At 45.6% G+C, this 24,487-nt stretch overlaps 2 protein-coding genes across 2 annotated transcripts in view; both read left to right on the top strand.

Moving 5' to 3' along the window:
• Positions 1–4,516, top strand: part of LOC309364699 (uncharacterized protein) — an 83,069-nt gene extending 78,553 nt beyond the window's left edge. Inside the window, exon 4 of the mRNA XM_081902478.1 lies at positions 4,444–4,516. The gene's annotated coding sequence lies outside the window, so the exon portion shown is untranslated. The remainder of the gene's footprint in view (positions 1–4,443) is intronic.
• A 368-nt stretch (positions 4,517–4,884) lies between these two features.
• On the top strand, positions 4,885–22,571 carry LOC309365194 (uncharacterized protein; the record flags this gene model as incomplete). Its single annotated transcript, XM_081903410.1, has 9 exons — positions 4,885–4,905; positions 8,173–8,247; positions 12,264–12,470; positions 13,162–13,184; positions 13,679–13,791; positions 14,975–15,025; positions 18,509–18,588; positions 20,694–20,820; positions 21,940–22,571. 9 exons carry the CDS (start codon positions 4,885–4,887, stop codon positions 22,176–22,178), a joined length of 936 nt encoding a protein of 311 aa, XP_081759536.1. The 3' UTR covers positions 22,179–22,571.
• Between the last annotated feature and the right edge of the window lie 1,916 nt (positions 22,572–24,487).

A 24,487-nucleotide genomic window follows, 5' to 3' on the forward strand; every position in this document is an offset into this window, starting at 1 on the left:
TAAATCTAGACCCCCTAAAGCTTCCACAGCAGCCTCTTGATGCCCCACCTTCCAAGGCTCCCCAGCCCCCCTGAAATCTGCTCCAAGGCCTGGATGGAGGCAAAGGCAAGGGTCTTTGAGTTCTCCCTGCCTGGTTGCTGGTGCAGAACTGAGAAGGTTCCACAAGGATTGCATTCTTATGGCAGCACTGTGTAAGGTGCTGTCCTCAGTTGGCAGATATTTATACTTCTTTTTTTATGATACAGTGAATTTCCACTAATATAAAGCAAAAAACCCTTCAAAAATCAAATCACATCAGAATACAGACAGTTCAAGCTAATCATCGAGCCAAGAGTAAAAATAACCAAACTGGGAGGCAGGTGCGAACCACCCCAATTTAATCCTTAATCACCTTGCAGTCTCCTTTTCATGTTCATGAACAAAGGAGCAGGAAGAATTCATTCAGCTCCTCTTTAGTTTCCTCCAGCAGGCTTGCAATTACCTTGTTCTCCAATGGCCTTCCTAGTCTGTTTCCAGCTTTTGATGTGGTTGCAGAATTGCTATGGTTGGTTTTAACTTTTTTTTTAATCAATACGCTCCTTTAACAAATGACAAAATGAATGAATTCTTTATATCCCTTTTCATCTGCTTTCTTTTGCTTTAAGCTTTGTCCTCCTCATTTGAACAAGATTTCCATTTTCTGAAGGAAGCCTTCCTGCCTCTAAAAGCTGCCTTGACTCTGGTCATCAACCATGCTGGCATCCTCTTAGCCCTGGTAGTACTTTTCCTGGCCTACGTTCAATCTTAACTTCTAATATCACGGTTTTAAAGAACTTCCAAGCCTCTGGAAAAGATTTGAGCATCTTGGCTTGGCTTTTCAACTCCCTTTTTACCACTCTCCTCATTCGGAAGGAAATTTCCTCTTTTGAAGTCAAATGTGGCTGTGCTGGCAATTTCCCACTTACATGGTTTGGCTGGCATCCTTCTGTCTTGAGCATGGGTAGGCAAACTAAGGCCCGGGGGCTGGATGCGGCCCAATCGCCTCCTAAATCCGGCCCGCGGATGGTCCGGGAATCAGCGTGAGTAGAATGTGTCCTTTTATTTAAAATGCATTTCTGGGTGATTTGTGGGGCCTCCATAAACTGTTCTTTTCATCTTTTATTTTGTTGCAGGGTTTACACAGTACTGGCCGCAGGTGAGCCCTGAATTCAATTTTACTAGCTCCTCCTATTGGGCAGCAATCTTCTCTGAACTATGATGTGCTGGGATCAGTGGGTGGGGGAAGGAATTTGAGGGAGAGCCCACACAGTTTCTTAAAATGTCCGTGTACCAGGAGCAGCCAACATTTTGTCCTCCAAATACTGTTGAACTCCAGCTGCCATCATCCCTGGACAACAACATATTCTTAGCCATCCCTGTCCTGGGTCCTGCACTATAAATTGAAAGCAATATCATGTCACTTAAGACAGTCATGGCTCCCCTTCCCACAAAGATTCCTGGGAATTCTGGAAGCTTCTATCCTTATGTCGGGGTGTTGGTCTGGACGTGTTCTTTGGTAAATCCAAGAGTTCATGGATGTTTCACCTCCTCCTCCAACGGTTTATGGAGTTGCCAGACAATATTCTTGCAAGAAGATCAAACCTATCCATTCTTAAGGAAATCACCCTGAGTGCTCACTGGAAGGACAGATCCTGAAGCTGAGGCTCCAATACTTTGGCCACCTCATGAGAAGAGAAGACTCCCTGGAAAAGACCCTGATGTTGGGAAAGATGGAGGGCACAAGGAGAAGAGGACGAGATGGTTGGACATTGTTCTTGAAGCTACCAGCATGAGTTTGACCAAACTGCGGGAGGCAGTGGAAGACAGGAGTGCCTGGCGTGCTCTGGTCCAGGGGGTCACAAAGAGTCGGACACGACTAAACAACAACAACAGAAACGTTACCTCTTTGCAGCTACCCAACGATTTATTTAGCCAATCTACCTATTTGATTGTATGCATTATCAGTGGCGTAGCGTGGGGGGTGCAGGGGGGCCGGCCGCACCGGGCGCAACATCTGGGGGTTAGGGTTAGGGGGCGCAAATCCACGGATTAGGGGGCGCAAATTACTTGCCTTGCCCCGGGTGCTGACAACCCACGCTACGCCACTGTTCATTATTATGGCTCATTTATTATTGCACCTTTCCTCCAAGGAGCTCAAGGCGTGGGGGTACAGAGCTCTTCTCCAAACCACAACAACCCTGCGAGGTAGCTTGGGCGGAGAGGCTGCAACTTCTCAGTTTAAAATCTGGACCGCGCATCTTGGCCTGGGCTGAGCCTTCCCTGCGGCCAGCAGAGGGCTGTCTAAAATCCTCGCCAGGCGAGGGAGCTGGTCGCTTGCTTGCTCCTCTCTCCGTCTCTGATTTCGGCTGAGATGAACGCGGCTTTCCCCAGAACTTTGTTTTGAAGCGGCATCCGGCATCCGCGCCCACCCGCCCGGCAGCCCCCCTTCCCGGCACCCGGGCAATTGAGGAGCGAGGCGCGGCGGCGGCATCTTCTCCCCATCTGCAACAGGGAGCCCACGGAGGAAGGATCCGGGGGCTGAATTTCCCCGCTGCGGCAGAAAGGCGTTGAAAAAGTCTGGGAAGGGTAAGTGTGGAGGGGGGGAAAAGCAAAGATCTGAAGATCTGATTTGTTATGCTGAATGTGCAGACCGTGGTGCTCACCGCAGCCTATTGTTTAGTTCAGCTTGCAATGCAGTCCTTTGCATTTTTACCCAGAAGTAAATCCTACCGAGTTCAATAGGACGTACTTTCTGGTATGTGCCCAATCCTTCTTGCAGCTTATCATCACCATCATCAATAATAATAATAATAATAATAATGTTTTTCCCCCTGGCAAATCTAAGGTGGCTTACAGCTAAAATAGAAAGAGCTAAAAAGATTTTGGGGGGAAGGGAAACAAGCATTTGAAAGCAGTTAAGCACTAATAGAATATCTTTCTTTCTATCTCTCTATCTGATCTATTAAGACATACCGATCATTGCAATAAAAACATCACAGCACCAGCCCTTTCCTTAAAATAAGTCAGTTTCCCCGAAAGCCTGCTGGAACAAGAGAGGCAGTCTAATTTTAAGAGGCTTAATCCGAAATGGAAGGACTCTGCGGCTTACGAAACACCCCAAAAGCAATAAAAACATTTAGTAATCCTGCTGTTAAGATTTGGTTTCTCCTTCAAGGAAAAAGGAAGTTCTGCGAACATGTTTCACAATAACTGAATTTTGATTTTTAAACCTAAATGGCACAAGCCTTCTGTCTTTCCTGGAGAGAAACCGACTAATAATACTCCCCCCACCCACCCACCCACCCCTGTTGAGGATGCTGTTCAAATATTAAACTATTACTGTACTATCCATTGTAAAAGTTGCTTCATGTCACTCAGCCTTTAGGATTCACTGCAGAAACCTATGCATGCTCACTCAGAGGCCAGTTCATTTGGGCTTACTCACAGGTAAGTGTTCATAAGATTGCAGATGGAGCTGCCTTCTCAGGCCCAGGGTCTCCGTAAAATTAATCTCAAAACTTGGCCTCAGATACATCTTATCTTTGTGTGTAGATATGTTGATATGTACATACTGCAAGGCATCACACAAATAATTATCAAATTGTTAGCTAGCACTTTCTCTTATTTATTTATTTATTGGGTTTAAATTTCATTTATTTATTTGAAGCATGTGAACAAATTATCCTACTCGTAAGCATAAAATAATAAAATAATAATAAAAAGCTCCAGCAGCTTGCAGATAGAAATTAAGTCAGCTCTTGTCATCAGGCTTAGAAATCCAACAGACACAACACAAAAGGAAAAGCAGGACTGGGAGGGAAGAGGAAAAACACAAGCTCAGGCACTAGGTCTTAGTTATGGAGTTGTTGCAATGGCCAGCCGGAATGGAGGGATTGGTGGGGAGGAGCCAAAACTTGTTAAGTCTTTCAGCAGAGCCAGTGGAGAAACAGAATTGATAAGGATTGAAATTAGGGTTCTTTTTTTTTCTTTCTTTCTGCATGTAAAGCTTATGGCTAGGGCTGCTGAGAGTTGTTGCTCGACAACACATGGAAGGCACCACGTTGGGTAGTCCTACCGTAGGTGCCAACTCCCTGGGGCCCTGTGTGCTAAAGCACCCACATAATTCCCCATGAAGGGGCCGAGCACCCACAAATTTCAGTGCCAGGGCCATGCACGCTGCATGGCACCCACAGCCCCGGGCACCCACAATTGTGGGGCCAAGCTGGCACTCCAGAGCCCTAATATGGAATCATTTAGGTTTTAGATGTTGTTTTGCTGTTTTTTAAGATACGTGTTATTTGTTGCTTTAAGATGCTTTGAGTTACTTCGGTAAAAAACCCCCACAAAACTACAGTGGTACCTCGCAAGACGAATGCCTCGCTAGACAAAAAACGCGCAAGACGAAAGGGTTTGTCCTTTTTTGAGTTGCTTCGCAAGACGATTTTCCCTATGGGCTTGCTTCGCAAGACGAAAACGTCTTGCGAGTTTGCTTCCTTTTTCTTAAAGCCGTTAATACCCAGCGAATCCGCGCTCCGCAAGACGAAAAAAATCGCAAGACGACACAACTCGCGGAACGAATTAATTTCGTCTTGCGAGGCACCACTGTACTGTAATAAGTTTAATCAATAACAATATAAAGGGGTACAGGCTTTACTTCAGTGGCAGACTGCACTGAGGGTAGGAATTTCCCCCTGCCTGAAAGGAATTTCCCCCTGCCTGAAAGCTTGGAGTGCAGGCAGACCACACCGATAATTGTGTTATTATTTGGCAATCCCCAAGCTTTGTTTTTCAATTCCTTTTCTGTTCTTCTTTCTTCCGGACAGGCGGAGGCATCTGGTCCATATTTCTCCCCAGAGATCCTGCAAGATGGAAGGTGATGCAACTTGGGTAAGAGAGCATTAAAATGAGCAGGCAACAAATTTATTTATTTATCTACCTATTTATTATATCTCACTTTCCCCCCAAGCAGCTGCATACACAGTTCTTCCCCTGTCACCCGCTATTTAATCCCCATGATGACCCTGTGAGGGATGTTTTGGCTGAGAGGCAGTGACGGACTCAAGATCACCCAGTGAGCTGTGCGGGGATTTGAATTCTGGTCTCTCAGGTCCTAGTCCAACATTCTAACCCGGCGTTTCTCAGCCTTGGGTCCCACAATGCTGTTGGACTACAACTTCCATCATTCCTAGCCAGCATGGCTATACAGTGGTACCTCGGGTTACATATGCTTCAGGTTACAGACTCCGCTAACTCAGAAATAGTACCTCGGGTTAAGAACTTTGCTTCAGGATGAGAACAGAAATCGCATGGCGGCAGCAGGAGGCCCCATTAGCTAAAGTGGTGCTTCAGGTTAAGAACAGTTTCAGGTTAAGAACGGACCTCCAGAATGAATTAAGTACTTAACCCGAGGTACCACTGTACAAATGTAAGGGATATAATAAATGTATAAAAGATGGGATATAAATGTAACAAATAAATAAAAAAAAGAATCCTGGGAAGTGCAGTTTACCCCTAACAGAGCTACAATTCCCAGCACCCTTAACAAGCTAAAGTTCCCAGGATTCTTTGGGGGGAATCATGCACTTTAAATGTGTGGTTGCGGCCTGAGAATTCCAGTTTTATTCTGCCTGTCAACAAATGACCAGGGAGGCGGGAAGCCTCAGCCAGCTGCTCCTGCTGATGCAACCCTTGCATGTCTCAGAGGCGAAGGTTAAAACACTTGTTTTTGTCCGTTCAAAGAAGAAAGGACTGAGGAAAGCGCAGCTGGCGCATGGTTTTTCTGCCTCTCAAGGAAAGGATACATCTCCTTTCGCTCTGCCTCTTTCAGACAGAAAGGATCAGTCTCGCTGCTGAGAGGAAACCAGGCTGAGCAAGGAAGTGAGTTGCAGGAGGAGTTACCTATTAATATTAGTATTATTATTAATTAAATTTGTATGCTGCTCTTTATCCAAAGATCACATAAAAGTCCACATAAAAATAAAAAATGAGAACACAAAATCCTAATAAAACAAAAGCAAACCAATTACTCCCCTCCCACAAACACATTTAAGAGGCCATAGAAGAGTGGTTCCCAATTAGCTAAGGACTGTGGGCCTCCTGTTTTTCATGGACCCCCTGCTTTTGAAAATTTAGATATCTCTGTGGTAGTTTTTGTTATGGGAAACACTGGCCTGCGAGAGCTCCAATTGGAGAACAGCCTTTACCAAAGATGGCATGGGCTTTGAAGACACTCGAACTCAGGATGAAAGCGAGAAGCATGCTAAGAGAGCCAGTGTGGTGTGGTGGTTAAGAGCAGTAGATTCGTAATCTGGGGAACCGGGTTCGCTTCCCTGCTCCTCCACATGCAGCTGCTGGGTGACCCTGGGCAAGTCACACTTCTCTGAAGTCTCTCAGCCCCACTCACCTCACAGAGTGTTGGTTGTGGGGGAGGAAGGGAAAGGAGAATGTTAGCCGCTTTGAGACCCTAGGGTAGTGATAAAGCGGGATATCAAATCCAAACTCTTCTTCCTCCTCCTCCTCCTCCTCTTCTTCTTCTTCTTCTTCTTCTTCTTCTTCTTCTTCTTCTTCTTCTTCGAGGAAGGCATGTTTGGCAAATCCTCACCATGATCAACTTCCATCTGGAAACCTATGTCCCCACTGTGGAAAAATGTGCGGATCCAGAACTGGCCTCCACAGTCACTTATGGACTCACTGTTAAGACCGTGTTCATGGAAGACAATCTTACTCGGCTACGAGTGATCGCCAGAGAAGAAGAAAAATAGATGATCTCGGGAAACCCACTAGTGGGACACAGAGAAATAGCCCTTTCCCCCCACAGCACAGCACCTGGTGGTCAGTGGCATACTGACCCTTTAAAGAAGAAGAGGCTAAATATTCTCTCATTTGCTAAGGCGATTCTTCTAGAATCCATTGCAAATATCCAAAGGTATTTTCAGCTTCCTAGTAGAATTTGAGAGCTGCTCAATGAGCTAGTTTGAGCGCTTGTTTCTGTTTACATGGACAAGCTCCACAATATATTGTTTGTGGTCCTTGGAATTTAAAAAAAAGCTTTTAAGGAAACTGTGAAGGTTCAAGACCTTTATGTGTGCCCTAGTTTGGATTATCTGTGTTATTTCATATGGAAACCATTACTCCCTTCTTTCAGATATCTCTTGAAGACTTTCCTATTTAGGCTGCCCTTTGCAAGATAAATTTTCTTTGTAATCCAATCAGTTATGTTGATGCTTTAATGATGATGACTTTTGTGGATATACAGTGGTGCCTCGCAAGACGAAATTAATTCGTTCCGCAAGTCTTTTCGTCTTGCGAGTTTTTCGTCTTGCGAAGCACGGTTTCCCATAGGAATGCATTAAAAATCAATTAATGCGTTCCTATGGAAACCGCCTTCAGACCAGGTCCGGGGACAGTCTGTCCCCCGACCTCTTCTGAAGGCCGGCGGGGGGCGAAAGTCTTTGCTTCCCCCCCGCCTGCCTTCCCGGGAGAGCGGAGAAACGCAGCGCTGCCTTCCCGGGGCGATTTAAAAGCCCCCAGGAAGGCAGGCAGGGGGGACAAAGACTTTTGCCCCCCGCCCGCCTTCAGAAGAGGTCCTGGACCTCTTCTGAAGGCTGGCGGGGGGCAAAAGTCTTTGCTCCCCCCCGCCTGCCTTCAAAAGCCATCCGGGATAGCGGGAAGCGCTTCCCTGCTATCCCGGACTGCTTTTAAAATGCTGGAGGTGGGGAGCAAAGCCTTTCGGCCCCCGCCGGCCTTCCTGGACCTCTTCTGAAGGCCGGGGGGGGGGAAGGCTTTGCTCCCCACCGCTAGCATTTAAAAGAGGTCTCCGGAGATTTCCCTATGGGCTTTCTTCTTGCGAAGCAAGCCCATAGGGAAATTCGTTTTGCGAAGCGCCTCCAAAACGGAAAACCCTTTCGTCTAGCGGGTTTTTCGTCTTGCGAGGCGTTCGTCTTGCGGGGCACCACTGTATTTGTTGATTTTGTTTTTATATTTTGTATTCTGCCTTGTTATTACATTTCTTATGAAAGTGTAGCTTGCAAATTGGTAAATAAATAAACAAAACTTAATTAAAAAAACAACCCTATACTTCTATTGGGATATATGTGGGAATGTTCCTTAATTAAAATGATCATAGCCTCCCTCCCTCCACCCCTGAACCTTTAGGTGCTGCAGGACAGCGTGAATGACAAGAGAGAAGAAATCAAAGCACAACGTCGAAGAAAAAGTGAGGATTTGCTGGTAAGCAGACGAGGATGGAAATTTTTAAAATGATGCCCAGAAATTTGCTAATCCCTTTGCCTGAATCCAGTTTGGATGAAGAGGGCACTTTAGTGATCTGAAAAGTGCTGAAAATTGGGCAAAGGGGAGGCAGATTATTACTTTCATGGGGACTTCTTAACAGCCATATACTTTTCTGCCACTGCTGTGGCCTAGTTCAGCGCCCCTCAGAATTGACAACTGTCCTGGCATGGCGTCATTCCAGGGCATTTGGAGCATGTGGTGGAAAAACAGAGGGTGCCGGGTTGATGTTGAGCAAGTAAAACAGTTTTAACAGCTTGCCAGAGTACAGCTCCCATGACACCTGGCTGTTGGCCAGGCTTGTTAGACTTGGTGGGAGTTGTAGTTTGGCACTTTAGGGTTTCCCCACCCTCAAATTAAGGGATTGTGTGTGTGTTTTATGGATGAGATTTTTGTGTCTTCTCCAAGCCTGGGGTTTTATATGTGAGATGGGATCCTGAAGTCTTCTTTTTCTTTGGCGATCACTCATAACCGAGTAAGATTGTCTTCCATGAGCATGGTTTTAATGGTGTGTCTGTAAGTGACTGTGGAGGCCAGTTCTGGATCCACACGTCCTTCCACAGTGGGGACATAGGTTTCCGGGCAGGAGTTGATCACGGTGAGGGTTTGCCAAACATGCCTTCCTCTTAGCACGTTTCTCCCTTTTGCGTGTCAAAACCCCTCCCACCAGAAAGAAAGACACAGGACACGATGTTTAAGTTTAATGGGCATGAAATGGCTACAACTTTATTGATTAGAGAATTGAAGGTATTGGCCCTAGGCATTGGCTCCTATCCACTACTCGGCATGCTGTCCGGGAAGGGTTAACACAAACCGTGGGGGGCCCCTGTTGAAGTACGCCAACTAGGATCCCACGGGTGTCACCGCTTGGGGCGTGCCGGGGGCCCTTACCTAGCTAGGTTTCGGACAAGACAACGCCCCTCGGAGTCCTGTACTGGACTACCCAATTTCCTGGGGGAAGGTGATGGCGTGTTCGGGAGTGAAGAGGGCGGACCCTGGGCATGCCCGGCCTAAAATACCTTAAGCCATGCCTCCCCCCGGCCCGCCGATAGGCGGCCAGGGTTGCGAGCACGCCCAGGGATTCCCCCCAACTCTCGCGGGGGCTAAGGTCAGCCCCCGCGCTTGGGGGGGAGGGGCTAGACCGCAACCCCCTCTCCTCCTCATAGTCAGAAATGGCTTTGTCCTGAGTTTGTGCCTCTTCAGAGCCCATAACACCTTTCGTAAAGGCTGTTCTCCAGCTGGAGCGCTCGCAGGCCAGTGTTTCCCAGTTGTTGGTGTTTAGCTTACATTTTCTATTTGCCTTGAGAGCATCTTTAAACCTCTTTTGATGTCCACTAGCATTTCGCTTTCCATTTTTAAGTTCAGAATAGAGTACAGGTATGGGGAAACCTCAGTGCTGTGGGTGGGGAATAATGCTGTCTCCCAGGTCTCTCTATAAGGCCTGTCTCTACATCCCTTTAGGGCTCTGTTTTGCCCCTTCCTCTACTAATTTTAGTTACAGATAGGTAGCCGTGTTGGTCTGCCATAGTCAAAACAAAAAAAATTCCTTCCAGTAGCACCTTAAAGACCAACTAAGTTAGTTCTTGGTATGAGCTTTCGTGTGCATGCACACTTCTTCAGGTATCTTCAGGTATCTGAAGAAGTGTGCATGCACACGAAAGCTCATACCAAGAACTAACTTAGTTGGTCTTTAAGGTGCTACTGGAAGGAATTTTTTTTGTTTCTACTAATTTTGTGTGCCTGGAATGTGCCCTTGAGCCATAATGGAAGATAGAGAGGCCTGGAAGGCTTAACACTGGTATGCGGAGCCCCTCTTCACAATCACTGAAGTGGTCAAACCAGTCTCTTTGTGTTAAACCAGTCTCTTTGTTAAGTTAATGGCCTTAGGGAAGCCTTGAACAGCATTTTTTTGTTAAAGGGGATTAAAGAGTTGGCCTGGTACAGGTGCGTTGCCATAGAAACGGCTAGCCTGGATGCTTTTCAGGAGGAGTGCACAGGCCTTCCCTCAGGCACCACACCTGGCTAGAGTGTAGGAGAACAATAGGGGATGAGCCAAGAAACCTAATGCAGTTTGAGGAGGGGTGTGTGTGTGACATCTTTTGTGGTGCTAATGTCACGAGCCCTTCCATCATATCCTCCACCTGTGTGTGTAAATAAAACCATATAACAGAAAGGCTGCATACACACCATACACTTAAAACACGCATCTGCTCCCAAAGAATCCTGGGAACTGTGGTTTGCCCCATATGGAGCTGCCTTTCCCAGCAGCCTTCACAAGCTACAGTTTCTAGGGTCGTTTGTTTGGGGAAGGGCATGGAGAATGTGCTTTAAAAGTGTGGTGTGCACATAGCCGAAGAGACCACAGTTTCCAATGGCCTTCGTTCCAAGGAAACTGATCCGAGGTATGCGGTGGTAGCCCTTAAACCTCTCACCCCTCAGAGACATAGCTTGTCAACCTTCCCTTTTTTGGTGGGAAATTCCCTTATTCCAGCGCCATTTCCTGCTGCTATCCCGGATTGTTAGATATCCCGTAGACTGTCCCCGGGATAGGTGAGGCTGCTGATCCCTTATTTTCGAGGCTGCTGACCCCTTATTTTCAAATCTGAAAGTTGACAGCTATGCTCAGAGATTGGCCACACGCAGCAAAACTGAGCCAACTGACTGTGCCGCTCACTCTGGCACACTCCCGCTGCGGGTGTTTGAAGCTAAGTACATGTGACATTGGCCACCATCTGTAGGTATCTGGTATATTTTGTGAGAAATACTCTTGTATGGTGAGCTTTCCCTCAAAGCAGCTTCCGTCCAGCTGCGGTTAAGCTGAGGTGTGCACAGTTCAGGCAGCCATTGAGCATGTGCAGCTTCAGTGAACTGGAGTTTAGGGCAGGGAAGCCTGAAATCAGGCCAGGGGCATCAGCTGAAGACATCCCCAAACCCTCTGTGATGTGCACAGCAACTTTTCCCCTCACAGAGCTCCAATTCTTAGAGTTTCCTGTGAAGGGGGATTGATTGTTAAACCACTCTGAGAATTGTAGCCCAATGAGAACAACTCTCAGTGCCTTTAAAAGACTTTGGCTCCCAGAATCCTTTGTGGGAAGCCATGACAGTTTAAAGTGGTATCATGGTGCTTTCAAAGTAAGGTGTGAGTATGGCCAAAGAAACATCACTTAGGAGGGGGCCATTTCTACCCTTTGTGGCAGCAGATTTTTTTTTTGGGGGGGGGGACGTTTTGGACCTCTTAAAGCTCTGTCAGGCTCATGGTCGCCATTTTGGATTTTTGAAACCCCAATTGGCCATTGCCAGCCTCATGTAATTTTGCAGAAGTCCTCATTGAAGAACAAAAGGGGGAAGGGGGTTCCCTTTCTTTTGATCCTGGGAAAAAAAATAAAGTTAAAATATCACCCCCTCCCCTCAATAAGGCTGGGTTCAGTACATAACACTGGGCTAAGCTTTCGGTGGTTTGCTTGCTTGACTAATCTGTGGAACAGGAGTTGCCAACCTTTCTGGGCCAGTGGGCACATTTGGGGTTTTGAGAAAGTGCTGGAGGTGCCTGTCACAAAATGGCTGCATAACACAAAATGGCCAACACATCTAAACAGAAAAAAGGCAGGAACACAAAATGGCATGGCATTTCTTCTCCCCATCCCACAAATTATTGGGGAAAAGAGAGGAACCTATAGCAGCTAAGGTTGTGCTTGCTCACAGGGAATTCTTTACTCAAAACCAGGAAGAGAGTGTCCAAGTCTTGGCAACCATTGGAGCAGGGTCACATTTAAGGGAGTGTGTTCAATGTAGTGGAGGCCAAGCCAGTGAAGTATAAACCAAGCAGTATTGTGGGGTTTTGGAGAGGATATTTAGGTGCTTTAGGTGGTATTAGTGAGTACACTGATAGCCCCAAACTGGTCAAGCCGAATAGGGAGAGTGTGACGCCACAATGCTCTTTCCCCTGTGAATTGCAGAGGGAGACAGAAGCTGAGAGGAAGAACATAATCCGGGAGTGGGAAGAGCTGCGAAGGTTTGTCGAAGACCAAGAAAAACTCGTGTTGAGGAGGTTGCAAAAGCTTGATAATGACATTGTTAGGAGGAGAGATGAGAGAGTTTTGGAAGGTTCTGAGCAAGCAACATTTCATGAAAGCAGAGAAAGCAACCAGAATCCACTTGCGAAGGTGGGGAATCCCTGTCTTATTTATCATCATTACATTTGTATCCTGCCTTTCCTCCAAGGTGGCACACGTGGTTCTCCCCTCGTTTTAGCCTCACAACAACCCTCCGACTTGGTTTAGGCTGAGAGATGGCAACTGGCTTGAGTTCACCCAACAAGCTTCATGGCCAATTGGGGATTGAGCCTTTGTCTCCCAGGCACCCTAACCACTATGCCACACTGTGCCAAGGACAAATGAAAAGTTTTAAACGGTGCAATTCTTTGTGTGTCTTCTCAGATGCAAGCACCATTGAATTCAATGGGGCTTACACCCAAGTAAGTGAGCATAGGGTTGCAGCCATATTGGATTAATTGGCTCAGTGGTGACATCCCCCTCCCTTTTCTCTCTCCCTCTCTATAGAAAAAAATAATAGAGGATGAACTATTTGTTGTGTATTTAATTAAAACTGGAATAGAGGATGAACTATTTGTTGCATACTTAATTAATTAAAACTGGAAGCCACGTATATTTATTTTTTAAAAATAAATATTTTGTTTTATTGAAGTTTTTAGAAGATAGATACAAATCAAAATAAGAGAATAAAAAAAAACAGCTATGTTCATTTTTATGCGGAAAGTTACAGGAAGGGGTTAACCAGAATGATACAGGTGCCTGATTCATGTCTTCTCTCTCCCCTTTCTCTTTTTTCCTGCAGAGCATCAGAACAGCTGAAAGCAGGTATGTTTTGCCTAATATTGATCTTTCAATGTGTTAAACTACTTTGGAACTGCCTTGGACAATGTTGTAGATAGTCGTGGAACTAGAACAGGGGGTGAGATGTCCATTTCCCTAAATTCCTTTATCATTATCAAAAGGTCCCATCCTTTGGGGATTATGAGGAGGAAAGTGGTTCACTGAAAAATATTTCTACAGCCAGTCCAGGAAGCACTGCTGCCTGTCAAAACAATTAGTATGCCCCAAGTGTTGGATCACATTTTATGGGGTCTCTGATTGGTTGGGATCACTCAAGAAGAAAGAAGCAGGAAATAATTGACATCAAAGCAGCCACAGGGAGACAAAATTGTATGGGAAAGCACTATAGGAAAAGTAGGGTTTAAGGGGTTTAGGGGTTCAGCTCCAGGAAGTTGCTAATTACAAGATGACAATAAATCAGGAGAACTTTGCAACAAGAGTAAGTGGAATCGATTATTCACTTACTGTCTCTTCATCAGGAAGAATGGGGCATTTCCAGAGTTTGAAAGCGGTTTTCTGGAACTGGAACAGAGGATAAGGCATTTTTCAGAGAAGAGGATGGTATTGCAAGAGGTGATACTGGCATTTAAAGGTGAGGTCAGCCTGCTGGAGTCTGAATTAAAAGAGTTGATATCCACACAGGGTATTAATTCAAGAAAAGGATTATGAAATCTCATACCCTCCAACATTTCTTCAATGAAAATAGGGACGTCCCATTCCGTAATGATAATTTCACTATTTATACCTCACACATATTATTATGTTGCCCCAGCACCCTGGGCAGTTTCCAACATATATAAAAACATAATAATACATTAAACATTTAAAAAAACTTCCCTATACAGGATTGCCCTCCAACATTTTTCCAATGAAAATAGGGACATCCTAAGGAAAAGTGGAACATTCAGAAAGCAGCATGGCTTCTCTAAATCAGCGTTGTCCCTGGAAAATAGGGTCACTTGGAGAGTCTGAAATCTTCAGGTGGAATTCTGTCTTGAAATTCACATTTTTGGCTCAAAGTAATTCTGCCTCTACTTTTGGATTTTTGCTGATTTTGCTCATGAGCTCATACTTTTTGACATTTGCAGTTGTAGCCCTCAAATATTTTTTCACAGATGCATTTTGCTTACGCTTGTACTGCATCGTGCATTTTGTAGACTTATGGCTGCGTAAACAGGGAACTGAATGTTTACAGATTTTTAAATGGGCCTTGCTGAAAGGCTGTCACAGGATTCAGGATTACAGAAGGTCAGAAATATAACATCTTGAGAATAGCATTCGTATTGCACCGCCTGTAAAGAACAATGACATTAATGTACAACAGACTGGATTAAGTGACATGGATTTGAGAGAAGGAGATCCCATTGAGTAGATGCACTCCAGGACTGCACATACAAAAATTAGGCAGACTCTTATGTACATATATGTCTCCCTGCTCTCCCCCTTTAAGGTTTTGGCAATAAGAAGCAATTCTCTAAGTGTCAATCTGTGGTACCCCAAGGTTTGCAGAAGTGTCAAGATGCCATTAGAAAAAGAGCCCTAAGGGGAAGACGAAATCTTCCAAAACAGCCCAGTGAAAATAGAGCATGCTCAGTGGCCACTGAACGCTGACTGGCTGTTGGGGGAGGGGGAATGGAATGGAGTATCCTGAAAAAGGCCTAGCTGAAACTTGAAAAACAAGAGAAATCCACCCTGAAAATTTTGTTGCAAGTTCCATGGGTAAGGACCAAACATGGGGAAGGGAGTATTATCTTTCCCATTCTTTCTTTCCTCAGAGATTTTGCAGCTGGAGCTGGGGAACGATGCAGAGCCATCTTTCTTAACTGGTAAGGCAGCGTGAATATTTCCAAATGGCCTAAGGCTTGTAGATTTTGACAGTGCTAGGCTTGAAGGAGCATCTAGTCTTGAGATGGTACGAGGCAGCTTTTTAAATTCCTGGGTGGATGTTAAACCTCAGATTATAAATTTAGTAGTCCCAGAGCTAATCTATATATACAGTGGTACCTCGGGTTACATACGCTTCAGGTTACATACCCTTCAGGTTACAGACTCTGCTAACCCAGAAATAGTGCTTCAGGTTAAGAACTTTGCTTCAGGATGAGAACAGAAATCGTGCTCCGGCGGCGTGGCGGCAGCAGGAGGCCCCATTACCTAAAGTGGTACTTCAGGTTAAGAACAGTTTCAGATTAAGAACAGACCTCCGGAACAAATTAAGTACTTAACCCGACGTACCACTGTATGCCAACAGTCTGCTATCAGTGTATATAGCACCTTCCAGACTTCTACAATCAAACCAGATTCAGCTCTGTCAACTGGAGGTTCAGGTAGCGTTAGCAGCTAGAAATGCCAAGACAGGTGGCATTTTTCCATCTCCGCTGTATCAAGCAGTTGGTCCCTTACCTTTCTTGCCCTGATCTGGCCACAGGGTTCCATGCGACAGTCACCTCCAGGCTTGATTATTGTAACTCGCTCTACGCGGGGCTGCCCTTGAAGGTGACCCAGAAACTTCAGCAGGTGCAGAATGCTGCAGCGAGGCTCCTCACGGGATCCTTGCCATGGGATCACATTCATCCAGTGCTTTACCAGCTGCACTGGCTCCAGGTGGAGTACAGGGTCAGGTTTAAGGTGCTGGTTTTGACCTTTAAAGCCCTATGCGGCCTAGGACCCTCGTACCTACTGGACCACCTCTCCTGGTATGCCCGCAGAGGACCTTAAGGTCCACAAATAACAACACTTTGGAGGTCCTGAGCCCCAAGGTGGTTAGATTGGTCTCAACTAGGGCCAGGGCCTTTTCAGTACTGGCCCTGACTTGGTGGAACGCTCTGTCACAAGAGACCAGGGCCCTGTGGGACTTGACATTTTTCCGCAGGGCCTGCAAGACAGAGCTGTTCCGCCTGGCCTTTGGTTTGGACTCAGTCTGACCCTTATGTTTCCCCCTCCTTATGGTTTTGATTTATGGGCTACTACTAAAATGAGGCTGCATTTTAAATTATATTTTAACCCCTATTTTCATTAACTGTTTGTTTTTTCCTTTTTTCTTTCCTATTATGTTTTATTGTAATTTTATTGGTGTTAGCCGCCCTGAGCCTGGTTCTGGCCGGGGAGGGTGAGGTATAAATAAAATTATTATTATTATTATTATTATTATTATTATTATTATTATTATTATTATTAAGCTACTGGGGCTGGTTCGATAGTTGTGGCCATTCCTGGAGCGGGAAAGCCTTGGCACTGTAGTTCCAGCATTGGTTACTTCAGGACTGGATTACTGCAATGGGCTCTTTGTGGGGCCTTCTTCACACTTTAGCCAGAAGCTGCAGTTAGTGCAGGGTGCTGACGGGATTGCCTTGTCACTTGCGCTCAGAGATCTGCTCTGGTTGCTGATTTGCTACTGAGCCAAGTTCAAGATGTTACTGTTAGCATATAAAGCCCTTACCTACCTAGTCAGTCTACCTACGAGATTGCATTATCCCACATGCACCAACTCAACTGCTTCATTAGTGGGAATGGCACGAATAGAGGTGCCTCATAATACACATTCTGCATTGTAATAGCTTGATTGTTTAGTGTGGCAGCAACTGCTCTTTGGAACTCGCTGCCTATTGAGATCAAGCAGGTACCTTAACTGTACTCTTTTTGGTACCTGCTAAAATGTGGGTGGTGCTGTGGATTAAACCACAGAGCCTAGGACTTGCCGATCAGAAGGTTGGCGGTTCGAATCCCCGCGATGGGATGAGCTCCCGTTGTTTGGTCCCTGCTCCTGCCAACCTAGCAGTTCAAAAGCACGTCAAAGTGCAAGTAGATAAATAGGTACCGCTCCAGCGGGAAGGTAAACAGCGTTTCCGTGCGCTGCTCTGGTTTGCCAGAAGCGGCTTAGTCATGCTGGCCACATGACCCGGAAGCTGTACGCCGGCTCTCTTGGCCAATAAAGCGAGATGAGCGCCGCAACCCCAGAGTCGGCTACGACTGGACCTAATGGTCAGGGGTCCCTTTACCTTTACTAAAACATTTCTGTTTGGGCAAGTCTTCCCAGATGCTTAGAAGGTTGAGGTAATTCTAATCTGTTTTACTACTTTTAACTTTTGCGTGTTTTAAAGCATGGCTGTGGCTTTTTCCTCAATTTTATCTTTTTGTAAATTGCTTTGAACTTGTTGAGGGGTTTTTTTTTACAATCAAGCAGTGTATAAATTATATGAAATAAATAAGATGAATAAATGTGGGCTGGTCTCTGCCCTCAAGGAGCCTACAATAGAAAATCAGCGGTGGACAAAAGTACAGTGGGAGATGGAGAAATAAGGGTAGGAATGGATGAGTGCGAGCAATTGCTATCGAATGTACATTTTATTTTTAATCAAGCAGGATTCTGATCGCTTTAAATTGAGCAATCAAAAATAAAATCAGCCACTTTAGAACAATTATGCATAATGAAAATTGATTTTAAAATGACATCAAATTGCATCTGCCAAGGGTCAATGAATAAGGGGTTAAGCCAATGGCTTTGCATTGGCTTTTGATTGACTATTGTTCATTGAGGGGATTGATTATATTCTTAAAATTTGCTATGAAGAGCATGTGGAACATCTTTCCAGAGACTGTGCTAGTTGCAAACAAAGGTATTGGTGGCGGGAAATCACAAGCTAGAATGCTCCATAATGTCAAAAAATCTCCCTGCACATAGAAAGTTAGTATCTCAGGGAAAAGGCTGGGGAAATGGTCACAGGGGACTGCACCTGCTTGGGGAGCTCCATTCCATAGGATTTCTTTTGATACTTGTTTCTGCAATTTCATGAACTGGATTTCCTGCTGGTTAGGTTCTTCCTGCCCAATGGCAGCAGTAGGGAACCTCAGGCCCCAGAGACCAAACATGACTGTCCAGGCTTTGCTTTCCAGCCCTTGGAACTCTTTCCTAGCCATACCCCTGACTGGCCTGGCTTTGCACCCTCCTTGGGAGTTCTTGCCTGGCTGGAATGTGCCCTTCAATGTTTCTTGTTTGCTCAGATGGAAGAAAGAGAGAGTTGTGTGTGTGTGGAAACCACATTGGTGTACAAAGGTAAAAAAATGCATTTATTGCTCCACCTACTTTTGCCTCTGGCTCTTGGAAGATTGCTCAGAAAAGGTTCCTAACCTCTCTGCCCCATGATGTTTTAATTGTACTGTTTCATGTTGCTGTTTTAATGGGCTTCATTTTCCTCTCTCTGTGCAAGCTGCCTTGAGAGACCGTTGAAGTGGGTGTATTGCTGAGTAGAGAATCGAATGAACAGACAATGATGTGCAACAGACATCTGAAAAATCACCCTCTCTTTCCCCAGGGTGCCAAGGAAGGTCATCGTTCTACTCCAGATTTCTACATCTTCACAGAAGATGTGGAGGAAAAATAGAGCTGGTTCAGGTAAGGGATTTGCAAATATGTTTGCTCTTGTGTCTTGTTCTCAACCAGCTGAGTATGGGAAGCCGCCAAGCAGGACTTGAGCACAATAGCTCCCCTGCAATTTCCAGCAGTTGGTGTTCAGAAATCTACTGCCTTTGACCATGGAAGCAGATGATAGCAATCATGGCTAGTAGCCATTGATTGTCTTAACCTCCATGAATGGCAGCAGGGGAGAGACTAACAACAACAACAATTTTATTTATTTATTTATACATACATACATACATACATACATACATACCCCACCCATCTGGCTGGGTTTTCCCAGCAACTCTGGGCAGCTCCCAACACAACATTATTAATAATTATTATTAAAAAGCAATAAAACATCAAACATTAAAAACTTCCCTAAACAGGGCTGCCTTCAGATGTCTTCTAAAAAATCAGATAGTTGTTTATTTCCTTGACATCTGATGGGAGGGTGTTCCACAGGGCAGGTGCCACTACCAAGAAGGCCCTCTGCCTGGTTCTCTGTAACCTCACTTCTCGCAATGAGGGAACTGCCAGAAGGCCCTCGGAGCTGGACCTCAGTGTCTGGGCAGAACGATTGGGGGTGGAGATGCTCCTTCAGGTATACTGGACAGAGGCTGTTTGGGGCTTTAAAGGTCAGCACCAACACTTTGAACTGTGCTTGGAAACGTACCGGGAGCCAATGTAGGTCTTTCAGGACTGGTGTTATGTGGTCTAGGCAGCCACTCCCAGTCACCAGTCTAGCTGCCGCATTCTGGATTAATTGTAGTTTCCGGGTCACCTTCAAAGGTAGCTCCACATAGAGCGTATTGCAGTAGTCGAAGCAGGTGATAACCAGAGCATGCACCACTCTTGTGTGACAGTCCACGCCCTCTGTGGGCGTTTCCCTGAGCGGGTCTGGTGCCGTCCCTGGCGCCTGAAACCTGTGAGGTGCCTTGTAGGGCGTGAGCACTGATCTATGAAAGACCGGGTGCATTCTGGATCCCTCCGGAAGTGTCAACCGGAAGGCCACTGGATTGATCCGTGCCTCGACTTGGTAAGGCCCTAGCTGCTTATGTCCGAGCTTCTTCTTCGCTAACGATCTGGCCGGCACTGCCTGGGCTGCTAACCAAACCCAGTCTCCCACCTGTATGTCTTCCCCAACCCTTCTGTGTCTGTCAGCCTGCAGCTTGTATGCGTGTTTCGCTAGTTCTAACTGCCTTCGGAGCTGTTCGTGGACCTCCTGCAACTCCGACGCGAAGGCGTCCGCTGCCTGTGGCTCCCCCTCCCCCACTCTCTCTAATCCCGGGAAGGTTCTGGGATGCCTCCCATTGTTGGCGAAGAACGGTGTCACCCCCGTGGACACGTGCTTCGTGTTGTTGTAGGCGAACTCGGCGAGCGGCAGGTAGTCCACCCATGTCGCAGGCTGCTGATTCGCGTAGCATCTCAGGTACCGCTGCATGATGGCGTTGACCCTCTCCGCTTGTCCGTTGGTCTGCGGACATGTAGGGTCTCAGCCTGCATACCAGATAGAGCTGGTACACAGCTGCCCTGGACACAGAATTGACCTGCACCTCCATGGACAGCTGAGAGTCCAAATTGACTCCCAGACTGCGCACATAGAGGACAAGGTGATCCCTTAAGTTACCTAGTTCTGAGCCATTAAGGTTTTATAAACCAATAGTTTATAAAATCGATGCTTTTAAATTATGGTGCTGGAGGAGAGACTTGAGAGTCCCATGGACTGCTAGAAGATCAAACCTCTCCATTCTGAAGGAAATCAGCCCTGAGTGCTCACTGGAAGGACAGATCCTGCAGCTGAGGCTCCAATACTTTGGCCACCTCATGAGAAGAGAAGACTAAACAACAACAACAAATCAATAGTATCGCCTTGAACTTGGACCAGTAATGAAACGGCAGCTGGTGCAACCATGATATGATTGTGATACATAGTGTTCCGCTTGACCACAAGCTGAAAGGCCTCTGCATCTGTTCAGAGGTGGCCGTCTTCCTTGATGCGTCACATGTCATTGGAAGGAAGAGCACCATGTGTCAACAAGCAAGGCAGAAGTGGCCCTGTGTTCCTTCATCCTTGTTGACTGTTTTTTGTGTTTTAGGAGCCTGTGTCGTTCGAGGAGATAGCTGTGCATTTCACTGAGGGTGAATGGGCTCTTCTGGACCCCCCTCAGAGAGCCTTATACAGGGACGTCATGCAGGAGAACTATGAAAATGTGACCTCTTTGGGTAAGAATTCCTTTATCCTGTATTTTGAGTGTGGAGTGTGTGCATCATTGAACCCAGTTGACCCCCTCCTGGTGTTATGGGATTCAAGAAAGTTTGCATGGGTTTGTTTATTTACATGTGCCTTCAGACCATACCTTGAGACCACGCTTACCTTTTCCAAATGTCCCCCCCCCTCACTCTCTATTCACACAGCTGCTTCTTTGTCTGTCTGCAGCTTTGATGCTGTTTTTCTTTTTTAAAACAAGGGCTTCATGGGAAGGCAACCACAGCCAATCAGAAATCACACAGGTAGCATAAGAACAAATTCATTCTGGCTACATAGTGGCATTATGAAGCCAAATCAGAGCGAGGACAGGAAGCCCCGCCTTGACTCTGATTTGGCTTAACAACGTTATAGCATAGAAAAATGTGATCGGGCCCCTAGCATTGTCAAATTAATCTGCTCGGTTAGATTTGGCTATGTTGACTGTCTATCAGTCAGATTTTCTTTATTTGTAGCCAATTGCCAGTATAACAAAACAAGCAAGACAATACAGGAATATGTTAAACATATACATTTTTTTGTATCCAACACTGTCAATTCCACTTGCACAATGAAACTCTGCTTGCACAACCAAACTTCCCCCTCCTCTCACCTGCAGCAAGCCTAGTGTGCCCTCAAAATCTTCTCCAGAAGGTTGGGGGACTCTCTGGAGCAGATTTTGGGGACTTGTGGGGAAAAGAGAAGTCCCATTGTGTGAGCAACTTGTGTGGTGTTGAACACAACCATTTGTCTTCTAAATTTACTCCAATTCGTTTACATTAAATTAAAAAAAAAATCACCTTGGGAGTCTCAGCACTGTTTTGGTTCAAAAAACACCTTATAGCTTCTCAGTGCCAGTGCATATAAATAACAAACCAGAAATTTCTAAATCATTTCAGTTATTGACCCTCTATAAAATCCGACGTGAATAGAGGAATCCATCCAAATTTCCGTATGAAAGTGTCATAAAGCGAAATGATGCAGGAATAACAACTAAAGGCACGCTGTTAAATTTTATTAGGGTGGTTCAGCAAAAAACCTTCAAGTTGAATTAACAACACAGTTTTTCTTCTTTCTGATTTCACTTTTGCGCCCAGTTCTTTCCCTCACCAATTCGGATCGAAACTCCTGGGTGGAGGAAGGGAATGAGTTGATCTCCCTGAGTCTACACCCTCTGGGCTCTGAGAAGGGGAATAAACATGAAGTCACCAGAACAGGTGAGAGAAAAGGAAGTACAAGACAGACCAGCACTGGCAATGGCTACTGGCAGTGGTGGCTAGGATATGCCCCCAGCGTTTGTGACTGTATAATTCTGAATGCTAGGAATTGCAACTAAGGAGAGTGCTTTCAGGTCCTGATTGTGAGCTTTCCATAGGTTAGCCGCTGAGAGAAACTATGGCAGAGTTGATGCCAGGAGAGAGCATTCCATAGGGGGCTACTATAGAGAAGACCTGTTCTGTTATCCTCACTCTCCAGACCCCTCTCTGAGTGGCACTCATCTGACTGTCTCAGGGTCCAGGCAGGTTCATATGTGGAACTGCTGCAGGTCCTTCAGGTATTCACTGACCTGTCTTTCCTCTCTTTATTTCAGTGCAAGATGGGCAGGAGAAAAAGGAGGAGGAGAATCCAGCAGCGGAAAATGCTAAGGGAGATGAAAATCCTAAGAAAGGCAATGTAAGAAAGGCAAGGAAGAACGTAGCGCCAGGAAATCCTAAGGTGGTTGAAAAGTCTAAGGAATACATTCTTAGGAGGAAAAATCAAGTCCCCGGAAATTCTAAGGAAATTGGGCAGTCTAAGAGAGATGTTCTGAGGAAAAATCAATTCCCCGGAAGTTCTAAGGAAACTGGACGTTCTAGAGCAGAAATTCTGAGGAAAAATCGAGTTCTCAGAAATTCTAAGGAAATTGATGGTTCTAGGAGAGATATTCAAAGGAAGAATCTAGTGCTGAGAAATTCTAAGGAAATTGGGGGTTCTAGGGAGGATGTTCTGAGGGAGAATCTGGTGCCAGAAAATTCTAAGGAAATTGAGTGTTCTAGGGGAGATGTTCTAAGAGAGAATCTGTTTCCTGAAAATCCTAAGGAAATTGGGCATTCTAGGGGAGACATTCCAAAGAATAATCTAGTGCTGAGAAATGCTAAGGAAATTGGGAATTCTAGGAGAGATGTTTTGAGGAAAAACAAAGTTCCCAGAATTTCTAAGGAAACTGGACATTCTAGAGGAGAAGTTCTGAGGAAAAATCAAGTCCCTGGAAATTCTAAGGAAACTGGATGGTCCAGAGGAGAAGTTCTGAGGAAAAATCAAGTTCCCAGAAATTCTAAGGAAATTGGACATTCTAGGAGAGACGTTCTGAGGAAAAATCGAGTCCCCAGAAATTCTAAGGAAACTGGACATTCTAGAGGAGAAGTTCTGAGGAAAAATCAAGTCCCTGGAAATTCTAAGGAAATTGACCATTCTAAGAGAGATATTCAAAGGAAGAATCTAGTGCTGAAAAATTCTAAGGAAGTTGAGAATTCTAGGGGGGATGTTCTGAGGGCGAATCCAGTGCCAGAAAATTCTAAGGAAATTGAGTGTTCTAGGGGAGATGTTCTAAGAGAGAATCTATTTCCTGGAAATCCTAAGGAAATTAGGCATTCTAGGGGAGAGATCCCAAAGAATAATCTAGTGCTGAGAAATGCTAAGGAAATTGGGAGTTCTAGGAGAGATGTTCTGAGGAAAAATCGAGTCCCCAGAAATTCTAAGGAAACTGGACTTTCTAGAGGAGAAGTTCTGAGGAAAAATCAAGTCCCTGGAAATTCTAAAGAAGACACCTCTTTCAGAATGTGCAAAGAAAAAATGCTCCAGGGTCACGATAGGAAAGATGCAACTTGTCATCAGCACAGATCAGAAAGGCAGCAGAAAGCTGCACAAAAGACCAGCCAGGAGAAACCAATTCCTCCTCAGGATGACGGTGGGGACATTGGTCAAACCACTGCCCAGAAGGAGATCTGCAAGGACAGGAGGCAAAAAGCATGCCCCAAATGTGGGAAAGTTTTTAGTCAGAGTATACTGCTTCTTAAGCATAAGAGAACCCACACGGGAATGAAGCCGTATCAGTGTTTGGACTGTGGAAAAATCTTCAGCCAGCGTTCCCACCTTAATATACATAGGAGAACTCACCGCAGAGAGAAACCATATGAATGCTTGGACTGTGGGAAAGCTTTCCATCGGAGCTCCCACCTTGCTTCACACCGGGGAATCCACACAGGAATCAAACCTTACAAATGTTCAAGTTGTGAGAAGAGCTTTCGTCGGGGGCCTGACCTCAGGAGGCACCAGAAAACCCACACAGGAGAGAAATTGCATAAATGTTTGCATTGTGGGAAAAGCTTTGGTCTGAGCTCCAGCCTTATTAAACATGAAAGAATCCACACAGGAGAAAGGCCGTATAAATGTCCAGACTGCCCGAAAGGTTTCAGCCAGATGTCTCACCTTATTGTACACAAGAGGATCCACACGAAGGACAAACCATACAAATGCTCCGTCTGTGGCCATGGCTTTAGCCAGAAAGCACATCTCATTTCACATCAGAGAATCCACACGGGAGAGAAACCTTTTAAGTGCTCGGACTGTGGCAAAAGCTTTAAACTGAACTCAGCATGTATGAGC

The sequence above is a fragment of the Podarcis melisellensis genome, assembly GCF_964234715.1.
Source record: "Podarcis melisellensis genome assembly, chromosome: 2".
Classification (NCBI taxonomy): Eukaryota; Metazoa; Chordata; class Lepidosauria; order Squamata; family Lacertidae; genus Podarcis; species Podarcis melisellensis.